The 23,121-nt window shown below is 51.0% G+C and overlaps 1 protein-coding gene across 4 annotated transcripts; it reads right to left on the bottom strand.

The window, feature by feature from the left end:
- Positions 1-598: 598 nt before the first annotated feature.
- RAB35 (RAB35, member RAS oncogene family) lies at positions 599-17,851 on the bottom strand. Of its 4 annotated transcripts, XM_036276279.1 has the most exons (7): positions 17,707-17,784; positions 12,121-12,171; positions 9,042-9,165; positions 5,002-5,126; positions 4,786-4,910; positions 1,126-1,276; positions 599-834 (listed from the first exon to the last, which is right to left on the bottom strand). In XM_036276279.1, exons 1-6 carry the CDS (start codon positions 17,756-17,758, stop codon positions 1,154-1,156), a joined length of 600 nt encoding a protein of 199 aa, XP_036132172.1. In that variant the 5' UTR covers positions 17,759-17,784; the 3' UTR covers positions 599-834; positions 1,126-1,153. The 4 variants fall into 4 exon arrangements, with proteins under 4 accessions (XP_036132172.1, XP_036132171.1, XP_036132173.1 ...); XM_036276278.1 differs by lacking the exons at positions 599-834; positions 1,126-1,276 and adding an exon at positions 1,283-3,510 and having other exon boundaries at positions 17,707-17,851; XM_036276280.1 differs by lacking the exons at positions 599-834; positions 1,126-1,276 and adding an exon at positions 1,283-2,642.
- Between the last annotated feature and the right edge of the window lie 5,270 nt (positions 17,852-23,121).

Genomic DNA, 23,121 nt, shown 5'->3' with positions numbered 1-23,121 from the left:
AGAAGGGCCTGCCCCCTGCTGCCACTGCCCTCCCTGCCCGGCCTCCGCCAGTGCGGGCCTTCCCCCTCAGCAGGGCCTGCCAGCCAGTCTCCTCCCAGGCCCTCTGCAGGCTTCAGCCATCCGGCCCTTTCCCCCTCCATGGGGCCGGGGCGGGGAGGGGTCTCCTCCCAGCCCCCTGCTCCCTGCACATATACAAGTTCTGGGTTCAGCCAAGCAAGCCCAGGCCACAAAACGACCCCAGAGGGGTCTGTGATCAGCCACCTCCATCTCAAGGGCAGCACTGTCACCAGGGGTGGATGCCTCCAGATACTGCCCACTAGGCTCGCAGAAGGATGAGTCCTGCCACCTGCTGCTTCTGCTCCTTCCTCAGCAGCCACTGCACCTCCTCACTCAGAGGCCCCGGGCTGAGCCAGCCCACAGGCTGCTTCACAAAGGATCGATTCCCTCCCTCACCTGGGGAAAGCACAGCAGGGACGAGCGGAAAGAATGTACCTATAGATATGTACATACCACAGTGCTGTACTTTTGTATGTAGCAATCATGTAAATACATGTATGGATTTTATAATATACATATTATATATAAATCTATAAAGGCATATTTTTAGAAAAACAGCGCACCACTGCTTCTTTTGAAAATAGTCTAAGAATAAATTGAATTTCTACAGAGCTTCCCGCCTCAGTCATTGGGTGCCCGGAAGGGCTGTTTGGTCGGAAGGCAGCTTACCTTTCAGAACGCACTGGCTGGCATGAGAGGCAGTCCACAGCGTGCCTGGTAGGTCACCTCAGCCACTGGGACCCAACCAGTGGATTCAGCCAGGAAGGGGCACCTCCCCTGGAGGGTGGAGGCATCCTGTCAGTGACGGCTGATCTGGGAGCAGTGGCGGAAGGCGCCGCCTCCATGCCCACCCTGGCCTGGGCTCCCTGCCAGGGAGTGCTGCACTTGCCCAGCCACAGGCAGGCCCTCCAGCCCGGCACACACTTCAAGCCAGAAAGAAGTCACTCAGGCAAAGCTCCCAGTGCACCCTTCTGGCACGTGGGGAATAAACAGGGCGCTCCCCCTGGCTTCGTACCACGTGTGCTCTCAGCCAACACGTCAAACCAGAGAACCTCAGCCTGGACCAACCTTTCATGGAGAAAATGAACTTGGCTTCTCAAAGTGTCCCTGGGCCTCGGAAGCACCTGTTCAGGACTCGGACAAGAACAAACGAGCTGGACACAGTGGATGGAAGAAGCCAGGCCCACCCAGAGCACAGCTGGAGGAGAGGAAACAGACCCTGGAAGAAAATTTGGCAGCTTGAACCTTTATTTTTAGTACTTTTTTAAAAAAAGCATAATTAGAAACTTTCGATACAGAAATAATCCTAGCAAACCATTTAAAAGTTTTGTTGTTCAACAGGATTTCGCATCAGGTCCACCAGGACATCGGCCCAGCCCTGTGAGGCCCCCACCCCCCCCCCCCATTCATGCGTACTAACACTCAGTGGGACAGGCACAGTCGTCACCAAAATCACCTCGCCACCTGGGTCTGGACATCCAGTTGCCAGAAGCCATGAGGGTTTCTAGCCTGGGCTGGACACTTCCAGGACCCCTCCTCTTATTGCTTGAATTTGTGAGCACTGCCACAGTGGCGTCATCTTAACGCTCAGAGTGGAGTGTGCTGCCCACCCAGGATCCATGATCGGCCAGGACAGTCTGAGGACGGAGACCCTGCTTTTGCTCCTGGCCCAACCAGACAAGGCTGCCTTCTGGTTGGCCCCACAGCACCGCCTTCCCAGGCCCACAGAACTCATCCTGTGGCTCCAAAGTGAATGCCTGTCACGTGGAACCACAGTGTTTTGGCATTTTGGGGAAGTGGGAAAACAGGTCAAAGGAACTCCCCATTTTGATTAAAAACCCCTCACCAGTGTTAATGAGGAAAATCTGCAGTGTGATCTGATTGTCCAGTCAGGACTTCACCTGGAAATTGCCTAGGAAAGGAAATCTAATAAAACACATCATGGTGTTGAAATAAATTATTCCCAGGTTACGTGATCCTTTTAGGGGGAAGGCGAATAAAATGTCCCAAGGAGGAGGGAAGGGGGCAGTAATCAAGTGCAACGACCCTGGTTTTTCCTCCAAGGGACCAGGTTAGGTCAAAGCTGCCCGGCTCCAAGCCCCAGCTGCCATGCCTTCCTCGTGCTACCTCCCTACTAACAGTTCCGTCAGTGATCTGAGGCCGCCTGCCGTCCAGCTCAGGGGTATCCTCCCCACAGTCCAGCAGCACCCACTCCCCACATCAAAGACCCAGGACCACAGACAAGGATGAAAGGCCCCTTCTTCTTTCCCACCAAGAAATGTCCAGAAAGGCAGAGCTGCTCTGCCAAGAGCCCGGCCCACAATGACAGGAAGCCATTCACTTTTTCTAAAAACACTGGACCCAAGGGGGAGGCCACAACTTTTGCTGCTGTGCCAACCAAACCTCAGGAAGAGAAAAAAAGTGTGAGGACTTAATTCATTTGATTTGGCTTCATTTTCGTAGTTGTTAAAATAATGCTCCTAAGCCCCATCCCTGCATGAACACACCCTGTCCTTCTGCTGGAACTGAAACAGGTTGGTATAAATAGAAGCCACAGCTCTCCTGGGTTTGCAGCTTAGAGGCGTCTAGAAGGCAAAACAAGAAATCTGTTGGCCAAAGGGCAGGAGTGACTCCCGTGGAACTGAAGGGCTGGGCCAGCTGAGGGCAGGGCCTCTAATGGGAACCCCAGGCCTATATCAAGGCCAGGCCTCCCCAGCTGCCAGAATGGTTAGGGGTAGGAGATGGGAAGGGCAGGGAGCTAGGCTGGGAACACAGACGGCACAGGCTCCGGAGATGGGTGAGACCCTACGTGCCAGGTACAGAAGTCCACAAAGGCCTGCAGGAGAGAATGAGTAACGTGGAGCCCACTCCAACAGTCCAGGTTGGCAAAAGATGTGGCTAGAACACGATCCTGTCTCCTCAGGAAGCTGCTGGCGGTGAGATGGGATGGGGAGGAGGATCTGTCGCAGCAGGCTGGCATTAGAGAGGCAAAGCCAGGGCAGGACGAGGGTGAAACGGCCGGTTAAAGCAATATACATTATGTACAAACTGGTTAATCAGTCCGCTCGCTGGCAACGTCCTCGCCCGGCCCAGGCGCCTTGGCCAAGGGGCAGGGGCACCAGAAGGGAAGGGCAGGTTGTCCAACACCTTCTTGTTGGTACTCGAGGGGGAGGGGAGGAAGTGCCGATGGCGCCTCCAGATACAAAAACGTGGAGAGAATTCTTAAATAACTGCACGAAACTGAGACTGTCCCCCGAGGAGCCCCGCGGGCCTCGGGCCAGGGAGTGGCCGCAGTGCAGTCTCTGCAGTGGGCTGGGTGAGGCATTAGCAGCAGCGTTTCTTTCGTTTACTATTCCTTGTGAGCTTCACCACATCGTTCTGTTGTTGCTGCTGCTGTTTCGCTAAGTTGTCTTTCTTTGCTCGGAGGACCAGCTCTGTGATGCAGTTGAACATCTGTGAGGATGAAGGAGGCAGGGCGCGCCTCAGACCTCGCAGGGAGGCCCCGTCTTGGCTGCGCTACCTCTGCTGGCCAGCATGGCCGCCTCCCCGCCTCCCCACCTCCCAGGGCCCAGCTTTCTATTTCCACTCATGACTTTTTTGATATGTATGTCCTCACACCCTGTCGAGAAGGAGGTGGTGACGTATAAAGGTCAAAGAGGAGGAACATCGAAGACCAACGAACTGTGTCCTGGGGAAGTCAATCTAAGGATTTACCACTCTTTTAAAGAGAGAAAGAACCCCTTTCCTTCAACTGGAATCTTCGGACAAGACAGCTAAAGGTGCCCCTGCTCTGGTGATGGGCTAGAGGACCCAGAGCCTGCCCACTCCATGCCACCTCACTGCACGTCCTGCTGAGAACCTCCCCTAGACCCTAAGTCTGCCCTGGATGCCAGGATCCACCTGCCAACCCACAGTCCTGTCCTCCACTCCGCCGGGAAAGGTATCATCCAGCACTTAACAGTTTACTTCACTTTTTCCTCACAACCCAAGGGCAGGGACTCTCACCCCACCCCAGTCTACAGAGGACACGAAGCCTAAGGATCTAAGTTGCTGCCCAAGGTCAAGCAGGCCCCACCACAGGCTCCCAAGTGGAAAGGTCAACACTGTGATCCTAGCCTGCCTGAGGCGGCGGGTGTCCAGGATACAGTGGGAATCTGGCTTCCCTCGGCCTCTGGACTCCACACACTGTGGGCAGGACTCACCCAAAGCCATGAGTACAGCCAGCCTGGGCTTGTGGGAAAAGCCCCAGCTTTTCTCCCACAGACTCCCGACTGCTTTCCAGCAGGCCCCACAAAAGTGAAGGGAGGCTGCGGGCCAAAGGCTCAGCCGTCTGCAGGGAATGTGCACCCACAGCAGGGGCCACCTGCTCTCTGGAGGCCGAGGCCGCAGGGAAAGCCAGAAAGCAGGAAGTGACAGTAGTGGGCACAGGGACAGGGAGGCAGATGACTGAGTAGCTGTGGTGTGGACAGGTCAAAGTTTGACTCAGTCTCTAACAAGCTGGAAATATTCCTTAAGTTGGAACCTCAGTTTCCCATTTGAAGCGTGGGAATAATTTTCCTCAGAGGACTTGAGATATGAGCTAACACTTGAAAGAGCCTGGCAGTTGATGGGGTGCTCTCTGTCGGCCACCCGGTGCCCTAGGTAGGCTAGCCGTGGGAGAGGAGGGCCGTGGTCGTGGAGCAGAACTGGCCGCACTCCCTCCCCGTCCCTGCTCCAATCGAGCCTCACCTCTTCCACGTTGACATTCTCCTTGGCACTGGTCTCAAACAACTGGATCCCCATCTGCCCGGCGAATTTGTAGGCATCTTCTGTCTCCACCACCTTCCGCTCAGGGTCATCATTCTTATTCCCCACTTCAAGGCAAAGCAAAGTCAGCTGGCCCTGCAGGGGCACCCCCTGGCACCCTCCATCCCACTGTCCCCACCCCAATGAGCCCAACCTCACCTAATATTCGGCACACATCATCACAGTTCTGGTTAATTTCGTGAAGCCATCGTTTGACGTTGACAAAGGACTCGGCGCTGGTGACGTCATAAACCACGATGACCCCGTGGGTTCCCCGATAATATCTGTAGGGCCAGTGTCTGTATCAGAGCTTCAGCCTACACAAGATGTGCCTGCCCACGCCCAGAGAGCAGCTGGGAACTGGGAGGGACAAACACTTTCCAGCAAGACACCTAGAGTCTCCTCCGCTTGGTGTCCTCACACTGCCCCAGCCAGCAGGAGGGGATGTTCAGCAGCCTGCATTTCACGCTGCCCCAAGGCACCAGTGGGGAGGGAGTGCTCAGCACCAAGGTGGCCAGCCGAGGTTATTCAGTCTGCCTCTAGCTTGAAACTTTTTTGAAGTTTTTGTTTTATATTTAAAATTCAGGCAGGTTTGGCATTTGACATTTATTATCACTATCCTTGTTTTGACATTCAAAAATGTTTCTCTCCTCAAATCTTAGTGAAATGCCATTCCAAGAAGATGCACTATTTGTGAAACTCTGCCAAGGTCTGAACTCCCTACTCCCTCCCTGGGGACAGGTGGGCACCTCCCAGCCCGCCGCTCCTCCATGCTGGTGGCAGAGAGCATGGAAACAGTAAGGGCATGCAGGTACAGTTGGAAGAGGGTGAACCAAACATGCAGACCCCGTGGCCCGAGATCAGCTAGAAGGTCTAGAAGGCAGGAGGGTATAAACATTCCCCTCCAGACACCATGTCCCCACTCATTCAGTTGATTCAGTAGGATAGACGGAGGACATCAACTTGGGGAGGAAGAGGATGACAAGGCCTCATACTTCCACTTCCCTGGAGAGCCTTCCTGGACCCAACAGCCAGGTGACACCCTGCCTAAAGCTAGAGAGACTCCTACTCACCAGGGGCTTCTGAAAACAACGAGGTAAGAACCAGTGCCCATGGCTTTGCCATCCCCTGCCTTGGGAAGCCCTAATAATCAAACACTATGCCCTCAGAACCAGCCCTGCCCCCTGCCCTCCAGCAGTTGCTGCTGAGAGCACCAGGTTACTACCCGTTCAGCTTGGTGGACACCCATCTGAGCAAGTACAAGTGCAGGCCAAGAATCAGGGGAAGAGATGACTGTCCCCTTCCAGCAAAGTGTGAGCAGTAGAAAGTGTTTCCAAATTCTCCTTTGCTAAGACTATTAAAGATACCAGGAAATACCTACAGCTCTGACCCCTGCACAAAAGGCCTGCTGCTCCATGAGAAATTCCACCCTCCTTGGGGCCCATGTAAGGAAACTCAGAGCTCTGGTGTGGAGGGCCCCAGGGCCTCTGGGCCACCATCAGTACTCACTTCCACTCACCACAGCTTAGCTCTGTGCCAGGCACAGCACCCGGCGCTTATATCCACTACCAATCATGTCTGTGACAATCTGGTATGACAGACAGGAGGGACTGCCTTTTTATCAGTGAGGACATGAGGCTGAGTGACCTGCCTGAAGCCACAATGCCAAAGTCAGGGCCAGGTATCAAAGGTGCTTCCCTTTCTCGTCACCTCTCCCTCTCATCTCACGCCTCCCTCCTCCCCAAACCCAAGCCCCTAGCCACACCTCTTGGTCAGTAAAACCCAGTTACCAAGAGACAAGAAACTGTGAGAGGATGACAATCAGGCTCTTTCTTGTCAGGTTAAAAGGATCCAATTTGAGTTTTTCTTTTAATGCCCTGATTCAGAAAAGGCCACATTATTGTACCCTGACCGCCCTAATCCCTGAAAAGAGAACGAACTCCCGACCTCTTCCAAGTCTCCTTCCTTCACCAGCTACCATCACAGAGTGGCGAATCTTTCCGTGGCCCCCTCAGCATGACCTGCAGAATCTCCTGCCTCATGAGGGGCAGAGTTGGGGACCCTGAGGTGGAGCTACCCTCAGCCTCCCCAGACAGGACAGCCAGCAGGGGCCGAGCTGGTGCCCACAGCCGCCAGGGTGCAGTGTTGCCCCCTTCTCCAGCACCCTGAGAGAAACACATAGCCCTCAGGCAGCTGAATAAAGAGACTGTTCACCCCCCCACCCCAAAGAAGCTGACCTCATGGCAGCCAGGGGGAGGGGCTGTGTCTCCTCTGCTAAAAAGGCCTGGGTACCCCACAGCCCACTGCCCTGCCTGAAGCATTTCTTGTGGCCTTAGGCCCAATAATCTCAGCTGCCCTGAATTCCAGGACTGGTTTTAGCCCACGGGAGGCACTAGAGTATCTGCCATCTGCCTCAGCCCCGGGGTAAGGGGTCAGCAGAGAGCAGGCCTATAGACTGGTTAAAGGCAAGAGCTTTGGCATCAGCCCTCAATTCAACTCCTGACTAACCAACCAAGCTAAGTCACTTCACCCCCTCTGGGCCTCACTTTCCTTGTTCATAAAATGGAGATAATCACAGGACTCTTTTTATCAGGATTAAATATAATGAAGTAGGTAGCGTCCTTAGCCAGAGTCCCAGCCCAGGGTAAGGACATCTGGAGTCAATGCCTTAGTCTGACCAAGAGGTCTTGTTCGGTCCTGGACACACAAACCACCCAAAGACATCCACCCTCCCCCAAGGCACCTCTGCCTTCCTTAGAGCCTCACCAACAGTCACTGAGACAAGGGGCTCAGGCAGCTCATCAGCAAGTAGCTGTAGAAACGGCACTGCACAGCCCCCAGGATGGGACCTCTGGGGTTTTGAGGTGTCTCGGACCACAGAACCTGAGTGCTCACCAAAGGATGACAAACCCACAAAAACTGCTCAGGATCCGAGCCCTTCACCAGGGCCAGCCAGCTGTCACCCCCGAGAGTGCCCCCACACTCGCAGCCACCACTGTGGGGGCTCTTCACCCCTCACACTTCCCACCCTCAGAAGATCCTGTAGCCAGCCTCGAGTCTGCCCCATGTCCATGCTGAAGGGAGAAAAGGGGTCTCTGGTCAGAGAACTTCCTCACCCCCCTTCCCAAGAGCCCCCATTCACAAAGGGACCACTGGGGGGAGATAAAGGAGAGGCCTACCGAAGAAGCAACTACTGTGGGCCAGACCCAGCTCCTACTGTGGCGTATACACCACGGTGTGCAGCCCAAGTTCTGCCACCCACTGGGAGCAGGATCCTTCTCAGAAGTCCCCTCATCTGTAAAATGAGGACAATAATAGTACCTCCTGCAGAAGGCTCAATGAGATACTCATGAAGCCCAGCACAGACAGAATACCTGGCACATAGGACTCAGCATTAAAGCAAAGCCTAGAAATAAACCCTCTGGGAAACTGGAAGCACAGAACAGTTAAGACAGCTTGCCCAAGGTCACACAGTAGAACAGAAATGTAAATTCTGCACCATTTGCCTTCAAAGCTGTGCTCTTTCCTGGAATCTGTTTCATTAACAGCCCAAGAACCAAGAGTTGGTCCACAGGACTCCAGCTGTCTGGAGCTCTAGCTGGGCAATCCTCCTATGTGCAGCTAAAAGTCACAAAGATGCTGCAGCAGCACAGGACAGCAGCCCACTGGGTGAGCCAGGCTCTCAGTAACCAGCTTTGGGGAGGCCAAGTAGTGGCCTCTCGGCAGCCTCCTATGCATCAGCAATCCTTCCAGGCCTCCCAACAGAGAGAAGCCAGCTCCTAGAAGTCAGGGTGGGTAACAGGATGCTGTATAGCTGTCACAACTGGCACCCCAGCAAGATAAATGTCATTGACTAATCACCAGGTGAAGCCAATATCATTCATCCCATTTTACAAAGGAACCAATGGCCAAAGGGTACAATGACTGGCATGCACAGTCCTGCCAGCCCCCAGAGCCAGGGTGCTCAGCCACTGCCCACCCACGAGCAGCAGCCACACCTCATTCCCTCCTCCTCCCATGTCTTTAGGAACAGGAGGGCTCAGCTTGACATCACCGACTGTGGCCAGCATGGAACTTATCTCCCAATAGCCTCAGGGGCCCATCCCAGTGACATTTGTACCATGACCTGGACTAGTCTCTCAAGTGTGTCCAATGTCAGTGGCAAGGGATCAGAATGGGGGCAGGCTGCCCTGACTCACGTGGAGGTGATGGTACGGAAACGTTCCTGCCCAGCCGTGTCCCAGATCTGCAGCTTCACTTTCTCCCCATTGATCTCCACAGTCCGAATCTTGAAATCCACTCCAATTGTGGTGATGTAGCTGCCTGCACACACACACACACACACACATTAGTAAGGCCCACAGGTGCCCCAGTCAGACTAAACTGCACTAACTCTGGCCCCAGCATGTTCAAAGTCCCAGGGACATAGTCCCTGCTGTGATGGAGCCCCATGGAGCCCCCAGTCCAGGGCAACAGACAAAATACAATGAAACAAAGTGATGAAGACAATTTCAAGAGTGATGAGTGCCACAAAGGAAATAAAACCAGGGATGTAACTGGGGAGGGACAGCCTCCTTTAATTAGAGTGGCCGGACTGTTTGTTAGCTATGGCCTGAGAACGATGGGAGGCCTATCATGTACTCTACATTTTTCCTTTTCTATTATATTCCAAACATTATTAATGACCCTCAAAATTAACTTCCTAACACAGAAGTCATGACCTGCGATTTGAAAAACAATGCTCAATGCAGAGGAGATAGTAGCAAAACTAGCAGTGGGGGAAGGGGGTCATGTGAGGTCAAGCACAAAGTCCGAGGCAAGTAGGGAGGGGGTGCACAGGCCTGATCTCAGGCATTTGTACCATTTAGAGAGCTTGGACTTTCTGTTGTGTGTGACGGGAAGGCACTAAAGGTTTTCATCAGAGCATGAGATGCTTTATAAACAGCTCTCCTGGGGCATCCCTGCGAAAGATGGAGTGAAAGAGAACTTTTGGCCAAAGTAACAGTCCTGTCCAGGCTTACAAAGGCCCCAAATGCTAAAACATGTTTTCACTCCTTTTGAAGTTTATAGTGTAACACAGTGCTGCAGACAGGGTACACATACAACTGACTCTATAAAGTATCAAAAACTCTAAAGGAAAGGTCAAAGTTCAAGGTGGGGTGGAGATCAAGGAAGGCTTTGGAGGAAATCACATTCAGCCTAGCTTGAAAGAATAGGTGAAATATCAAAGGTTGAGACTAGGTGGGGGTAGACATGCTACCCAGAGGAAAAGAACAGAAGCAAAACAGAGAAAAACATTCAGAAACAAGCCAGCCCTGGCACTCAGCAAGCACTGGATGACACCAAGGAGCATGGCCCAAGCACCTCTGGCTGCAGGCGCTCCACTAGCAGCTGGTGGCTGAATGAATGAGTGAGCAAGAGCTTGTGAAACAACAAAAGAATGAACAAAGAGTAGGAGCAAGAAAGCTGGAAAGGTGAGCTGAAAACAGATTATGAAGACCAGTGGTTTTCAACAGGGAGGACTGTGTCCCCACAGAGAACACTGGGCAATGTCTGGAGACATTTTTGGTTGTCACAAATGAGGCAAGGGGGGCAATGCTACTGGCATCTGGTGGGTGGAGCCCAGGGATTTTGCTCCACATCCTTTACATAACAGCCCCACAACACAGAATCACAAGGCCCAGAGTGTCAACAGTGCTCAGGTGGAGAAGCCTTGCCATGAACTCTGCTCACCTAAGGGAGAACAGCTGAGATTTGAGGCACAGGCAAGCCCCTGGGAGAGCCATATACTAGCTGGATAAATTCAGCAGTCTAATGCAGGTGGGCAGGAGCTGCTGCAATGCTTCAGGCTAGAACCAACTGAGATACTGGTAGTAGAAATGGAAAGAGGAGCGAGACGGCAAAAGAGAGCCCTCCAGGAGTAGAAGCCAATAGGATGGGGAGTCAGAGGGTCATACAGAGGAAAAGGAATATTTTTCAGTATAAGAAGAAGCTGCCCCTTTAGTGACCATTCTTAAACAGAAAGTGCTAGCAATAAACCACTGGTATGTACTGAAAGGTTACTGAATCCCAGGCACTATGACTTACAATATCACAGGTGACCCTCACAATAACCCTTTGTGGGAAGGATGATGATCAGTCCCACTTTACAGATGAGCTGAGACTTAGTCAGGCTTGTGGTCACACAGACAACTCTTTGCATATCACACCACCTGAGGTGCTGCTAGACTACTGCTGGGAGAACCCACTTCTCCACCAAGAGAGGCATTAGCCATGCAAACACTTCCTAGTTTTAGCTCACCCCTTAACCACATCATAGGGAATTCCCTACAAGACAGTCACATTTCATCCTTGATCAGAGAGGCTAGGCCAGCCCGAAGCCTCTGTGATGAACCTGATGTATTCAACACACAGAAGCACATCCACAGTGAAGAGGGAAATACAAACTTAAATAAGATAGCACTTTTTGCTGATTGATTTAGTAAAAATGACCACCAAGACCCCAGCATTGATGGGCCCTTTAAACCCCCTCAGTGGGCGTGTCAGTTCACTTAGTACAGCGTTGAAAGCTAAAGTTCAGAGTACCATGAAAGAGTTAAATGCACATACCCCCCTGACCTCGTGAATACGCTTCTATACCAAAAAAAGAAACATACAATGTATCCCAAGAAATGTAGTGCCACTGAAACTAGAAGCTACCAGAAAGCATGAACCTATCAAGAGCACTATTAACGAACCACGAGCATCCATGCACAGCCCAGGAAACTTCAGAGCCATTCAAAAGAACCAGAGGTCTGTAGGTAGCCGTGGAAGGGCGATCCTAGATACACTAAGGGAAAGCAAGCTGCTGACCCACCACATGTGTAGTGGAGCAGAAAAGTCGGAAAGATAGAAACCATGCTGAACAGAAGCTGCCAGGGCACCAGAGGGAGCAGGAGAAGGGACAGCTTTCATTTTTCACTTTATTGAGTCTTCCTATTTGAAATTTTACACAGGCATGCACTAACTTGTAATATGTTAACTTTTTTTTTTTAATGTTGGGGTACAGAAAGACCCAGTGTGGCCAAAGTATGGGCCTGTAAAGGATTTTTCTGAACTGGACAGAGTAAGACCGACCACAGAGACTTCTAACCTGTGCCTCCCTCCTCTCCTCCTTCCCCCAGCCTGCAATCAGAGTGACAAGGTTTCCGACTCGAGGCAGAGGCAGGTGTGTTCTGGCGCCAGGCAAAGGGATTTCAAAACCAAAACACCCCAGTAGCACCCCAGGGGCACACTCACCTGAGAAAGTGTTGTCTGCAAAGCGTAACAGCAAACTGCTCTTGCCCACACCTGCAGAAGAGAGAGCAGGATATGAGAGGTGACATAGGACCCCTCCCTCCAACTCAGTCCTTCTTTCTTCAGGGAGATGACACCCAGGTCCTAACTCTTAAGCTCAGTGGGACCCAGCTCCCTCCTCAATGCTCCTTTTGATTTCAAGCAGCTACACACCAAGAACATCTCCCCGACTCAATTTCTAGCCTTTTCCTGTCCTAGTGAAAGACAAGCTGCCGCCCAAAGCCCAGGGAAGAGATGAGAAAGGGACTTGTTCCCAGGTCCTGTGCTGAGGGCTAGCCCCAGCAACCCAGAGGAAGATACCAGATGACAGAAATAGGCAGAGGAAGGTCAACCAAAAGATACTGACCCCAAAGTGCGCCTAAAATGTGGTCCCTAGAAAACTGCATATCATGCCCTGGTCGATTTGGCTCAGCGGTTAGAACGTCGGCCTGTGGACCAGAGGGTTCCGTGTTCAGTACCCACTAAGGGCACATACCTGGGTTGCAGTTTGTCCCCGCCCCAGTTGGGGTCATATGGGGGGGCAACCACTAGTGTCTCTCTCACATCGATGTTTCTCTCCCCCCCCCCCCCCATCTGAAGATAAATGCAAAAATGTCCTTGGGTAAGGATAAAAAAAAAAAGAAAAGAAAACTGCACATTATGTGTGCAGCTTTGGTTAGTATGCAGTGTGAGGCGAGGACCTGTAGAGCTGCAAAGAACCCTGAGATCATCAGGGCTATTCTGCAGGTGTGGAAATTGAAGTCCAGACAACTCAAACCAATTGTCAGCCATCTTACCATCTTACCCCCATTATGGCACTGTCAGCTGGATCAGTGAGGACGGGTGTTTACCATACACTACCAGCCCAACAGTTTCTGTGTGCTCAGAGCATTTCACTTGCCAGAGCATCTGCTGGCATGCTTGTTCCCCGCATAGGCGGAACTCTCGTAAGCTTGGCTTTCCTTTACTTCAACACACAGCAGCTTTAGCCTGCCAGGGGCAACCTGTCCTTTGTCCTTCTGTCCCATCCTCTACCCCTGCCCCACCTAAGGCTGGCTGGGTCAACTGACCACAGAAGGAAAGAATTAGCATGCATAGAGCACTGTGTGTGGTGGGCACTTTGATGCTCCTATAACTCCAACTGCATCTGTTAAGATGAGGCAACTGAGACTCCAAAAAGCTAAGCAGCTGGCTTAGGAGCCTCCACAGCAAGTGGAACGGAGATCTGAATCCAGGGCTATCTACTTCAGCGCTCTAAAGGTCTTTCCAATACATATTGCTCGGGAGTCTTCTTGTGTCTGTTTCAGGAAGTTGAATACAAAGACCCCAAAGTGGCTCTTGCATCTCACTCCTGGTCGACTTTTAGCAGCAGTGCTATCAAGGCTAGATTTGAAGAGGTCTTAATCTAGGGTCTCAGAAAGCCCTACACCTAAGTGCAAATTTTGAGTATATGTGCATATTTGCAGGGAGGAGCCCATAGCATTCATCAGAAAGGGCATTACCTCTGCCCCCATCCCAGCTGTGCTTCTCTAACCCTAACTAATCCAAAGTCCTCTCTGATGATCTGTTTGGAGACCTCTCCAGGTGAGAACATTGTCCAGGGAAGCCGAGAAGAACTTGTTTTATGAAGTAAACCTGGGTCTGACCTTCCCAAAGGCAAGCTGGAGGTGCTGCGTCCAGGGTACCTGCTACTCAACCCGTGTCTGCAGCACGCTTGCTCAGAGCCACTTCCTCATTGCTGCCTCTGTGAGGCTTCCTGCTGAGCCCAAGTCCTGGGCTGGGTCCCTCAAGGCGCTCTGCCTATCGCCAACACCCCACTGGCCCTGCTGGCTCCTTTGCTTCCTCCTGGAGACTTCTGGGTCCGCTTACTCAGCTAAAAGCTGTTTCTGGGCAACTAGGCTGTGAGTTCCTCTAGGAAGGCGATTCTCACCTCACTTACCCTGGACATTCAATGTGTTGGAAGCCAGGCCCAGCACTTAGTAGGTGCCAACAAAACGCCATGTAATGAATTATGACTAAACGGATGCCAATCACACTGACAGCTATGCTATCTGACGCTATGAGTGCAGCATTAACAGGAGCCAAAGCAGTGCTTTTCAAACTTTGGGTGAGTGGCAAAATCCTTTTTTCTAATTAAATTTTACCTGACTCTCACACATCTAAAACAGATAAGGGGGGCGGTACTCTCTCTGCATGAAGCAATGAAGCACCAGCACTCCCTCCAGCTTGGCCTCTCTGGGTCCTCTTCACTCAGCCACAAACTCCTCTGCAGAGCCTCTGAAAACCACTAGGCTGCAGAAAGACCTCTACAGTCACCACACCAACAGCTCCTCCGAGCCTCATTTTGGGCCTGACACCAACCTCCAGCACTGCTCTTCCCTTTAAATGGAACAGACACCCACCCTGAGAAATGTCATCTCCTAAACATCCCTGGAAGAGGCCTTTTTGGGAAAATATGCTGTTACCATTCGTCCCACAGCACTGGCCTTAGGGAGGAAGTGACAAATCCCAATTTACCTTCACCACAGCTGAAGTCAACAGCTTCCCAAAGGCCATAGCTCGTAAGAAACCCAACCAGTCCAGCCCCATCACCTTTTACCTTGCAAGGAGCAGAGGCCAGCACTTGTTGCCTCTTGATAGCCAGGAGACAGACTTATTCTGCAAAAACTTCACACACCATTCTGTCATCACCATACTCCCCGCATCACACTCCCTCTCACCCTTGCTTCTGCCTTTTGAACTACACAGAGGCTCTGGCCCTCTAACAGCCTCCACAGAAGTCCCCACCCTCAGCCCTGCTCCTCCCTTGGGCTCTAGTTCCCTCACTCCCCTTTGCTTCAGTTCTACACTGCTGAAGACCTTTAGACCTTCCAGTAAAATGTTCTCAATCTGACTTAGTAACTAATTCACTGTATAACCTCAGACAAGTCACTTCCCCTCTCTGAGCCTCAATTCACTCATCTGTAAAGTGAAAAGCTTTAACTAGCTCTCTGATGGCCACTCCAGCCTCCGGGTTCTAAGAATGAAGATGGCTAGCTCATGGATCAGATGAAATGCTGTTACAAATCAGAGCCAATACCAGAACCTAACATACAGTGAAGAACCTTAGGCATAAAGAAGAACTACAGAAGCTGAGGAAATGTATTCCAGAAGCATGTACAATGTGACAGAGTGGGAAGAAGAACTCTAGATTTATAAAGAAACCAACATTCATTGAGGGCCTACTGTTTACCAGGTCTGACACCAGCTGCTCACACACGAATCCATGCGCGTTAATTCCTGGCTTTGCTTCTAATGAGCTGTGTGGCTTTGGACAAGTCAGTCAGCTCCTCTGAGCCTTAGTCTGCTTATCTAACAAACTACACAGGCACAGGGTGAGAACCAGATGAGAAAGTGTCTGTGAAATCATTTGGTAAACCTTAAGGAAGCATCTACACAAGGAGCCCAGGTCAGGGGAGTGCATGATAGTTGTCTCCCTGCTCAGCTACCAAAGCTTAGGTGAACTTCCATGGCTACCATCTCCCAGTCTCCTAAGGGTTCAGCTTTGAGTATCAGCTGTCAGGAGTAATTAAACTGCAAAGCATTTGTCTTCTCCACACAACGTAGTCCTCCATGCTCAGACTGAACTAGGAACCAGACCACATAAATCTTGACCCAGTGAGTCTTCTCCCACACCTGACTTCTGAGTGAAAAATCAATACACCATGCAAAATGTACTGTGAGAAAGGGGGCCAAGACCATCCCCTGGGTTTCACAGAGAAGAAAAGCCAGCAAGCCGCATCTTCTTGCTGAGTTTATGCTTTTTATTTCTGGATATCAACACAGGCCCTAGATGACTTGCAGAGGGATAAGGACCCCTGACCATGGTGGGCTGACTTTAACTCCGAAAGGAGAGAAATCACCCTAGGGCCAGCCCCACAAAACCATGGCCAGGGCTGAAATCAAATCCTGTAAAGGCATAAGCCTCCGGACCCAGAGGAATGCTGGAAGCCATTTCCAAGAGCAAATCTACACAACTTCTCTGGTTTTCTTTTATTCAAACCACAACCTCCTCCTTTCGAACTCCTTCCCCAACCACAGCTACTCTTCATCTCCGTAGTTAACCCCTAATTTTTCCTCTTACCTCTCCCTTCCACCAGGAACCACGGAAACCTCAGCCATCTTTCACCTGATCCAAACCACCAACCACATCCCAATCCAGCTCCACAGTGAGACCAAAAGCCACCCCTTCCCTGGCCCAGCTATGACACTGTCACCCAATGCTTCTACATCAGGGTCTTACAACCCCTTTGACTTGGCCCCCTTTCCTTAACAATCCACGGGCTCTACCACCAACCTGGACTCTGCCTCTAGTCACATGACCCCTCTTCTCCACATTCAACTCTGGTCTGGTCTGGTCTATAAATTCTGCATGCTCCCCAACCTTCTACCCAGTGCCCCAGTCATGCTCCCATAAGCCTCCTGAGGCCTGCCTCCCTGACCTCTCCGTCATCCCATAAACCTGCTACCTACCACACACCAAACACCTCCAAAACTCTCCACCCTTTCCCAGAAACCAGCCTACTGATTATAGGGACACTTAAGATCCATTCATTCAGCAAACGTGTGTGAGGCACCTACCGGGCACTGGAGAGGTGGCTGTGCACTGAGCGAGGATCTCTCCAGGACGGTGGACACGGTCAGAGAACTTCTCTAACACTGGCTGACCCACGCCCAAGGCCCGGCTGGTGCACACACAGCATGTAAGAGCAAACGAACGCCGAACACTCCCTGTGGGCAGGGCCCTGCTCTAAACACGACGTGTGCGGCGTCTCACTAACACCCGAGCAGGCCAGCGAGGAAGACCCTATTGTTCCATTTTACAGATGAGGAAACGGAACCGCAGAGAAAGAGCCAATGCAATTCGGGAGGAACGAGCCAGGCCCTGTGCACAGTGCTCTGCCTGCCTCACCTTATTTAAACCTCACAGAAATCCCACGAGGCAGGTTCCGGGAACAAGTCCACTTTGCAGAGGAAGAAACTGAGGCTTACAAGGATACCGATCATCGTCCTATGCACAGAAACCGTCTGCGACAGGTCGGTGCCAGGCACACTTTTCCAGCTTTATCGCATCGACTACTCACACCTCCCCGAGAGGCAGGTCCCCACTGCTCCGACGAGGAAACTAAGGCTCAGAAAGGCGAAACAACCGCCCAAGGTCACAGTGAGGAAGCGGGTAGCCCCAGCACTCGAACCCAGGTCTCTCCAACTCCAGGGATCGCGCGACTTGACCAAGGTCACACGTGAGGCAGCGGGAGGCGCGGTGAGTGGAGCGGGCGCCCCTGCCGCCTGCTCGCCCGGCTCCTCCGCTCCGCAGCCCGGCGCCCCAACCTCTCCTTGGCGCGGCCCGGAGCCCCTCGGCGCGCCCCCGGGACCGGCGGCCGCCGGACAGCCCCGCCCGCCCGCCCGCCCCGCGCGGGCCGGCACCTCCCCGCCCGTCTGCCCGCCCCGAGGCCCCCGCGGGCCGCGCCCGGCAGGGCCCACGCCGCCTCCGGCCGCCTCGGCCCTCACCGCTGTCGCCGATGATGAGCAGCTTGAAGAGGTGGTCGTAGTCCCGGGCCATGGCGGGCGGGGGAGGCGCGGGCTGGCGGGCGGGGTCGGTGCTGGCCTCGCGTTCCGCAGCTCCCTCCGGGCTGCTCCGGCAGCGGCGGATCCACTTCCCGAACAAACAGCCGGAACTGACAGAAACACCTCCCTCCGCTCCCCCCCTCCTTCTCTTCAGCAGCCGCCGCCGCTGCCACCGCCTCCCTGTTTCCCGCCCCGCCCCGCCACTGCGCAGGCGTAGCGCCTGGCACCGCCTGTGCGCAACCGCAGCCGTGGCCAGCCGCGCCCTCTCCGCGCTCGCGCACCGCGCATGCGCTCGTCCCGCCGGCGCAGGCCGAATGTCCGGTTTCTCCTTGGTGAACTTCGCTGCTGCCGCCCGCGGCCCTTTGGGCTCGGAAAGCTGAGCTGCTGTAGAGCCCTAACTGAAAGAAATCGAGAATGCTGAAGAAGCCCGGGACGGACTCGCCCTTTCAACTTCAAGTCCTCCCAGCGCTGCGGAGAGGAAAAGACAGGCGCGCAGTGACCGTGGGAGCTGGCTTACCCCAAGCCCCTCGTTCCACGAGACCTGGGACTCGGACGCCCCGCCCCCTTCCTGCATGGACACCGCCCCCGGGGCGCTGGCTCCGGCCCCACGCCTTGTCCAGAGCCTGTGGACTGGACGCCGAAGCGGTTGGTGGCTGCTGAGGTTTTTGGTGGGGAGTCGCCTGCCTGAGCTTAATCGGGTGAGGAGTGTGGCCTTTGAGGTCAGCATTGGGTCGAAATCACTTCCCAGCCCTGTAACACTCTTGGAGCTTGAGTTGCGGTCTTGGTAAAATGGGGTGAGTGGTTAGATTCAGAGCACCGTCCAAGTTGACGCTGAGCCTGGAAGGTGAAGGACCCAGTGTGTAAAATGCAACTCGGAGACCCAAGGTAGCAGCTCCCTGGTCTTCAGTTTCACACCACCGACAGATACACACACAGCTTAGTCTGATTAGGAAGACCTGGATCGTCAGAACTTGTGTTACTCGCTTTGTCATCAGCCCGTTTTCTTCCAGTTTTAGAGTAAGTTCCCACCTTCCTTAAAAATGTTGCCATCCTCATAAAATTGCAGAGGTTTGTAGGTTCTGTATAGCCCTGTCCCTTTCCAGTCGTGTACCTGTAGGACATGTACCTGTAGGACACTTCATTTCCTTTAAAAAAAAAATCGTGACTGTTGTCTGGCTGATGCGGCTCAGTGGTTGAGCATCTGCCCATGCACCAAGAGGTCCCCGGTTCGATTCCCAGTCAGGGCACATGCCCAGGTTGTGGGCCCAATCTCCAGTGGGGGCCATGCAGGTGTGGCCATTCGATGTTCTCTCTCATCCATGTTTCTCTCTCTCTCAAATCAATAAAAAAAATGTTTAAATCTTGACTATAAAAAAGTAATGATCATGGATGAGTGGAGCTACAAATCAATATTTCTCTCCAATCAATAAAAATAAATTTTTTAAGTAATGCTCATGGTTTTTTAAAAAATGTATAGAAGTTTACCAAATAGTACAAGTTACTACTTTTCCTTCAGACCCACTCCTCACAGATAACCTCTTAATGTTTCTTGGATACCTTAAAATACTTAACAGATATATAAATGTCCCTCAGTGAGTTTTCTGTGCCTATGTAAACACATGTACGTACATTGCCTTTTCTCTTTAACAATATACTTCGACATTTTATTATTGAACAGCTGCTAACAATATAGTTATTGAACAGATGCTTTATGGTACTCCATATGGTTGTACTATAATTTAACCACCCTGTTTATAATTTTTTGTTATAACAATGTTGCATGGAAGATCCTTGAACAGCACATGGTATGTCTGACTCAAGCTTTGAGTTGTTTTTCCAGGAGCTGAGAACCAGTATGATGTCAAAAGAACAGGGGCTTGGAATCTGAAGGTACTACCTGGGAGAGGAGCTGCTCAGATGACCATTGAGAAACGGTCCTTCTTGGTCTGGGAAAAGTTAGTGGGCTCCCCTTTGATCCAGCCATTCTATTTAGGAAGCATCAGGGAAGAAGGAAGCCTCAGTGCAGCCACAGGCAAGCACACTCAACCCTGAACAGCCAGTGAGGCAGGCAATCACCAGACCATCTTCTCAGTCTGCTCTGGAGTCAGAGAGACTTGGGTTCAAATGCTAGCTTTGAAATCCTGACTCCACCCCTTAAAAGCTTTGAGCTTTTGGATAAGTCACATCACAATGTCTCAGAACCCTAGGTTCTACACAGGATAGTTATGAGGATTAGAACTGTTTGTAAATAACCCACCACATATAGGCATACTTTTTTTTACCGAGTTTCACAGAGGTTGTGTTTTTTACAAATTGAAGACAAGATCCTCCACCAGCAAAAGGCTCAGATGAAGGCTCAGATGATTGTTAGCATTTTTTAGTAATAACGTACTATATTTTCTAGACATATGCTTATTGCACTCTTAACAGACTACAGTGTAATGCAAACATTTACGTAAAACTAGGAAACCAAGAAATTTGTGCAACTGGCTTTATTGTGGTGGTCTGGAACTGAACCTGCACTGTCCCCAAGTTCTGCCTGTGTGCATGTGGTTAACAGTAACTAGTGCTGGCCCTGGCCAGTTTAGCTCAGCGGTTAGAGCGTCGGCCTGCGGTCCGGAGAGACCCGGGTTCGGTTCCCGCTAAGGGCATGTACCTCGGTTGCAGTTTGTCCCCGGCCCTGGTTGGTCGTGCGGGTGGCAGCCACTCGATGTGTCCTTCACGTCGATGTTTCTCTCTCTCTCTCTCCCTTCCTCTCTCCCTCCCACTCTATCTGTACAAAAAATGAAAAAATATCCTTGGGTGAGGATAAAACAAAAAAAAAAACAGTAACTAGTGCTGTTAATCAAGGGCATTGTACACTGACTCATGCACACTCTTGGCCATTTCCTATTGTAGACGCTAGCACACATTTCCAAGGCAGCCTCCGACATCAGGGCTGCAGGATACTTTTGAGAAGTAGAGCAGAACTGGCCATTATGAAGACCAGATTCCTGACTTGCCTGCATGTGTCTTCTTGAAAGCAATAGGCGTTAATTCATTTATTTAATAACTAATTATTTAATGAGTGTTGTTTGTTTATTATGTGCCACAGACAGAATAGAGCCTTTTCCCTCCAGGAGCTTACAGTCTCATCAGAATAAGATACACTCATGAGGAATTCAAAATACAAGATAATGCAATAGATAAAATAGCAGTCTAGACTTCAGAGGAGGAGCACTATCACTTTCAGAATGATAGGGGAAGAGATTTCATCATAAATGTTTCCTGATGGAATTTAGAGAGCTTTGAATGACAGGTGTATTTAAACAGCCAGTGTCACAGCCTATGAGAATCATCAATTTTGTCTTTGAGGGGGAATTCCCTCTAGGCCAGGATATGTGCCTGACGTCCCCAAAGTGAAGCTCTGAGTACATTTCCTGTAGAAACACTATTTTACATTTATTTAAACTACAATTATTGAAGCTATGTTTTGATAGGTAGGTAGACATTATATATATAAACTTGCATGACCTGAGGTAAGATTCAGTATGTACTACTGATGGGAAACTTTGTTCCACTGTTCTGAACAGCCAACTTACAGATGAGCTTTGCACCACCACCTGTTTGTACGTTAGAAACTACACTGGGGAGGCATTTTGAGCACAGGAGCAATATCAAAATGCTATTTTAGGAAAGTAATCTGGTACAAGCATGCAAGATGGATTTCAGCTGCAGAACTTTAAAGGAGGTTATTGCTGAACCCCAGGTGTGAGGTAACAACAGGAAGAGACAGATGCAGAAGGCAATATGCAAACAGTATCAACCAAAGCAGCATTAAAAACAAAACAAAACACACACACACACACACACACACACCTAGCAAAAGAATGGGTAGTGAAAACAGTGGTGTTGAATGAAGTATTTATCAGGACAGCACAGGTGAAGGATTAGCAGCCAGCGAATGGTAAGGTCTGAAGATGGGCGAGGGGCACTTGAAAGAGCTTAGCTGGCAAAGAGTCCAGAAGCACAGTGTCACCAGTGGGGAGGCTGCAGGTAAAGAAGAGGCCTTGGTCACAGAACCAGCAGTGCCTCGAGGGTAGCAGTGGGAGAGATGAGGGTTAGCACAGCAGAGGCCTGGAGGGACCTATGAAATCCAGGTCTCAGGCTTCTCAGCAGTGGATTCTAAAGTTGCTGAGATAAGTAGCAAGGAGGAAGCACATGTTGCAATCATGTAAGAAGGTAGAAATGGGTGTAAATGGGAATTTAGAGAGGGCAGGTAAAGTGAATGTCAGGAACTTTAAATGAGGGACCAAGATAGGGCACCATCCAACATGCAGGCACAAGAGGGATGGAATATAGGAAATTGCACCTGGTCTCCCTTTGATGGAACTGGAAATTGGCTCTTTGTCCCATACCTGCATGCCTGATGCCACACTACAAGACTTGGCAATGGCCTTAGGTAGCCCACAAAATCAAGTGGATGTTAAGTACCTTGATCATAGGGACCATCCTAGTATCCTTTGGGGCCTAATACGTGGTAAGCACTTGAGTGTCTATTGAATTATAGTGAAGCCACACATAGAATTTAAAGAGAAGGAATATCAGAAATAATACATAGTTTACCACTCTCCAGCTTGCTTTATGAGGAGTATGGGCCAAATTTGGGGTCTCTCACTATAACTCATCCCCCACCCCAATCCATTCCCACCAAATCCTTCAGTAGGATTTTAGTCCTCTCATCTTTTAGATTAGATCAGTGATTCTCAAAGTGCAGTCTGGGGACCCTGGAGCTCCCCGAGACCCTGTCAGACTCAGTGAAATTAAAACTTGATTCATACTAAGATGGTATTTGCCTTTTCCACTCTCACCTGCTTACGAGTATACTGTGGAGTTTTTCAGAGCCTACACGACACATATCACAAGACATTGCAGAAGCAGACGTGAGAATCCAGGCATTAGACAGACATGCAAAACCACGCCACTCTCCTCGCTAAAATGGCGTGTTTTAGAAAACTTAGTTATATTTGTCATGGATGGTTATGTGTACTAACATGTAATGGACTTACTATTTTTAAGTGAGTTAATAAAACTTTGAAAGTGAACCAGTTTTGATGCCTAAGGTGGTAAAGGGTGAGATACATATAAGCAAGAGCTCTTTGGGGTCCTCAATAATTTTTCAAAGTGTAAAGGGTCTCAAAGTCAATGTTTAGAAATACTGGATTAGATACTCTGAACCCCAGCTTCCCACCTCCCTTTTTAACGGGAATCTACATGGTAAGAAGGATCTACTATAGCTTATGACCAGACTGCCACCTCAATCAGAGAAATCTCCCAAGTAGCATCAGAAAGTGGTGTATACCACATGGGCACACTCAG

The sequence above is a fragment of the Molossus molossus genome, unplaced genomic scaffold (genome assembly GCF_014108415.1).
Source record: "Molossus molossus isolate mMolMol1 unplaced genomic scaffold, mMolMol1.p scaffold_m16_p_22, whole genome shotgun sequence".
NCBI lineage: Eukaryota > Metazoa > Chordata > Mammalia > Chiroptera > Molossidae > Molossus > Molossus molossus.
This window is presented reverse-complemented; position numbering and strand designations above follow the sequence as displayed.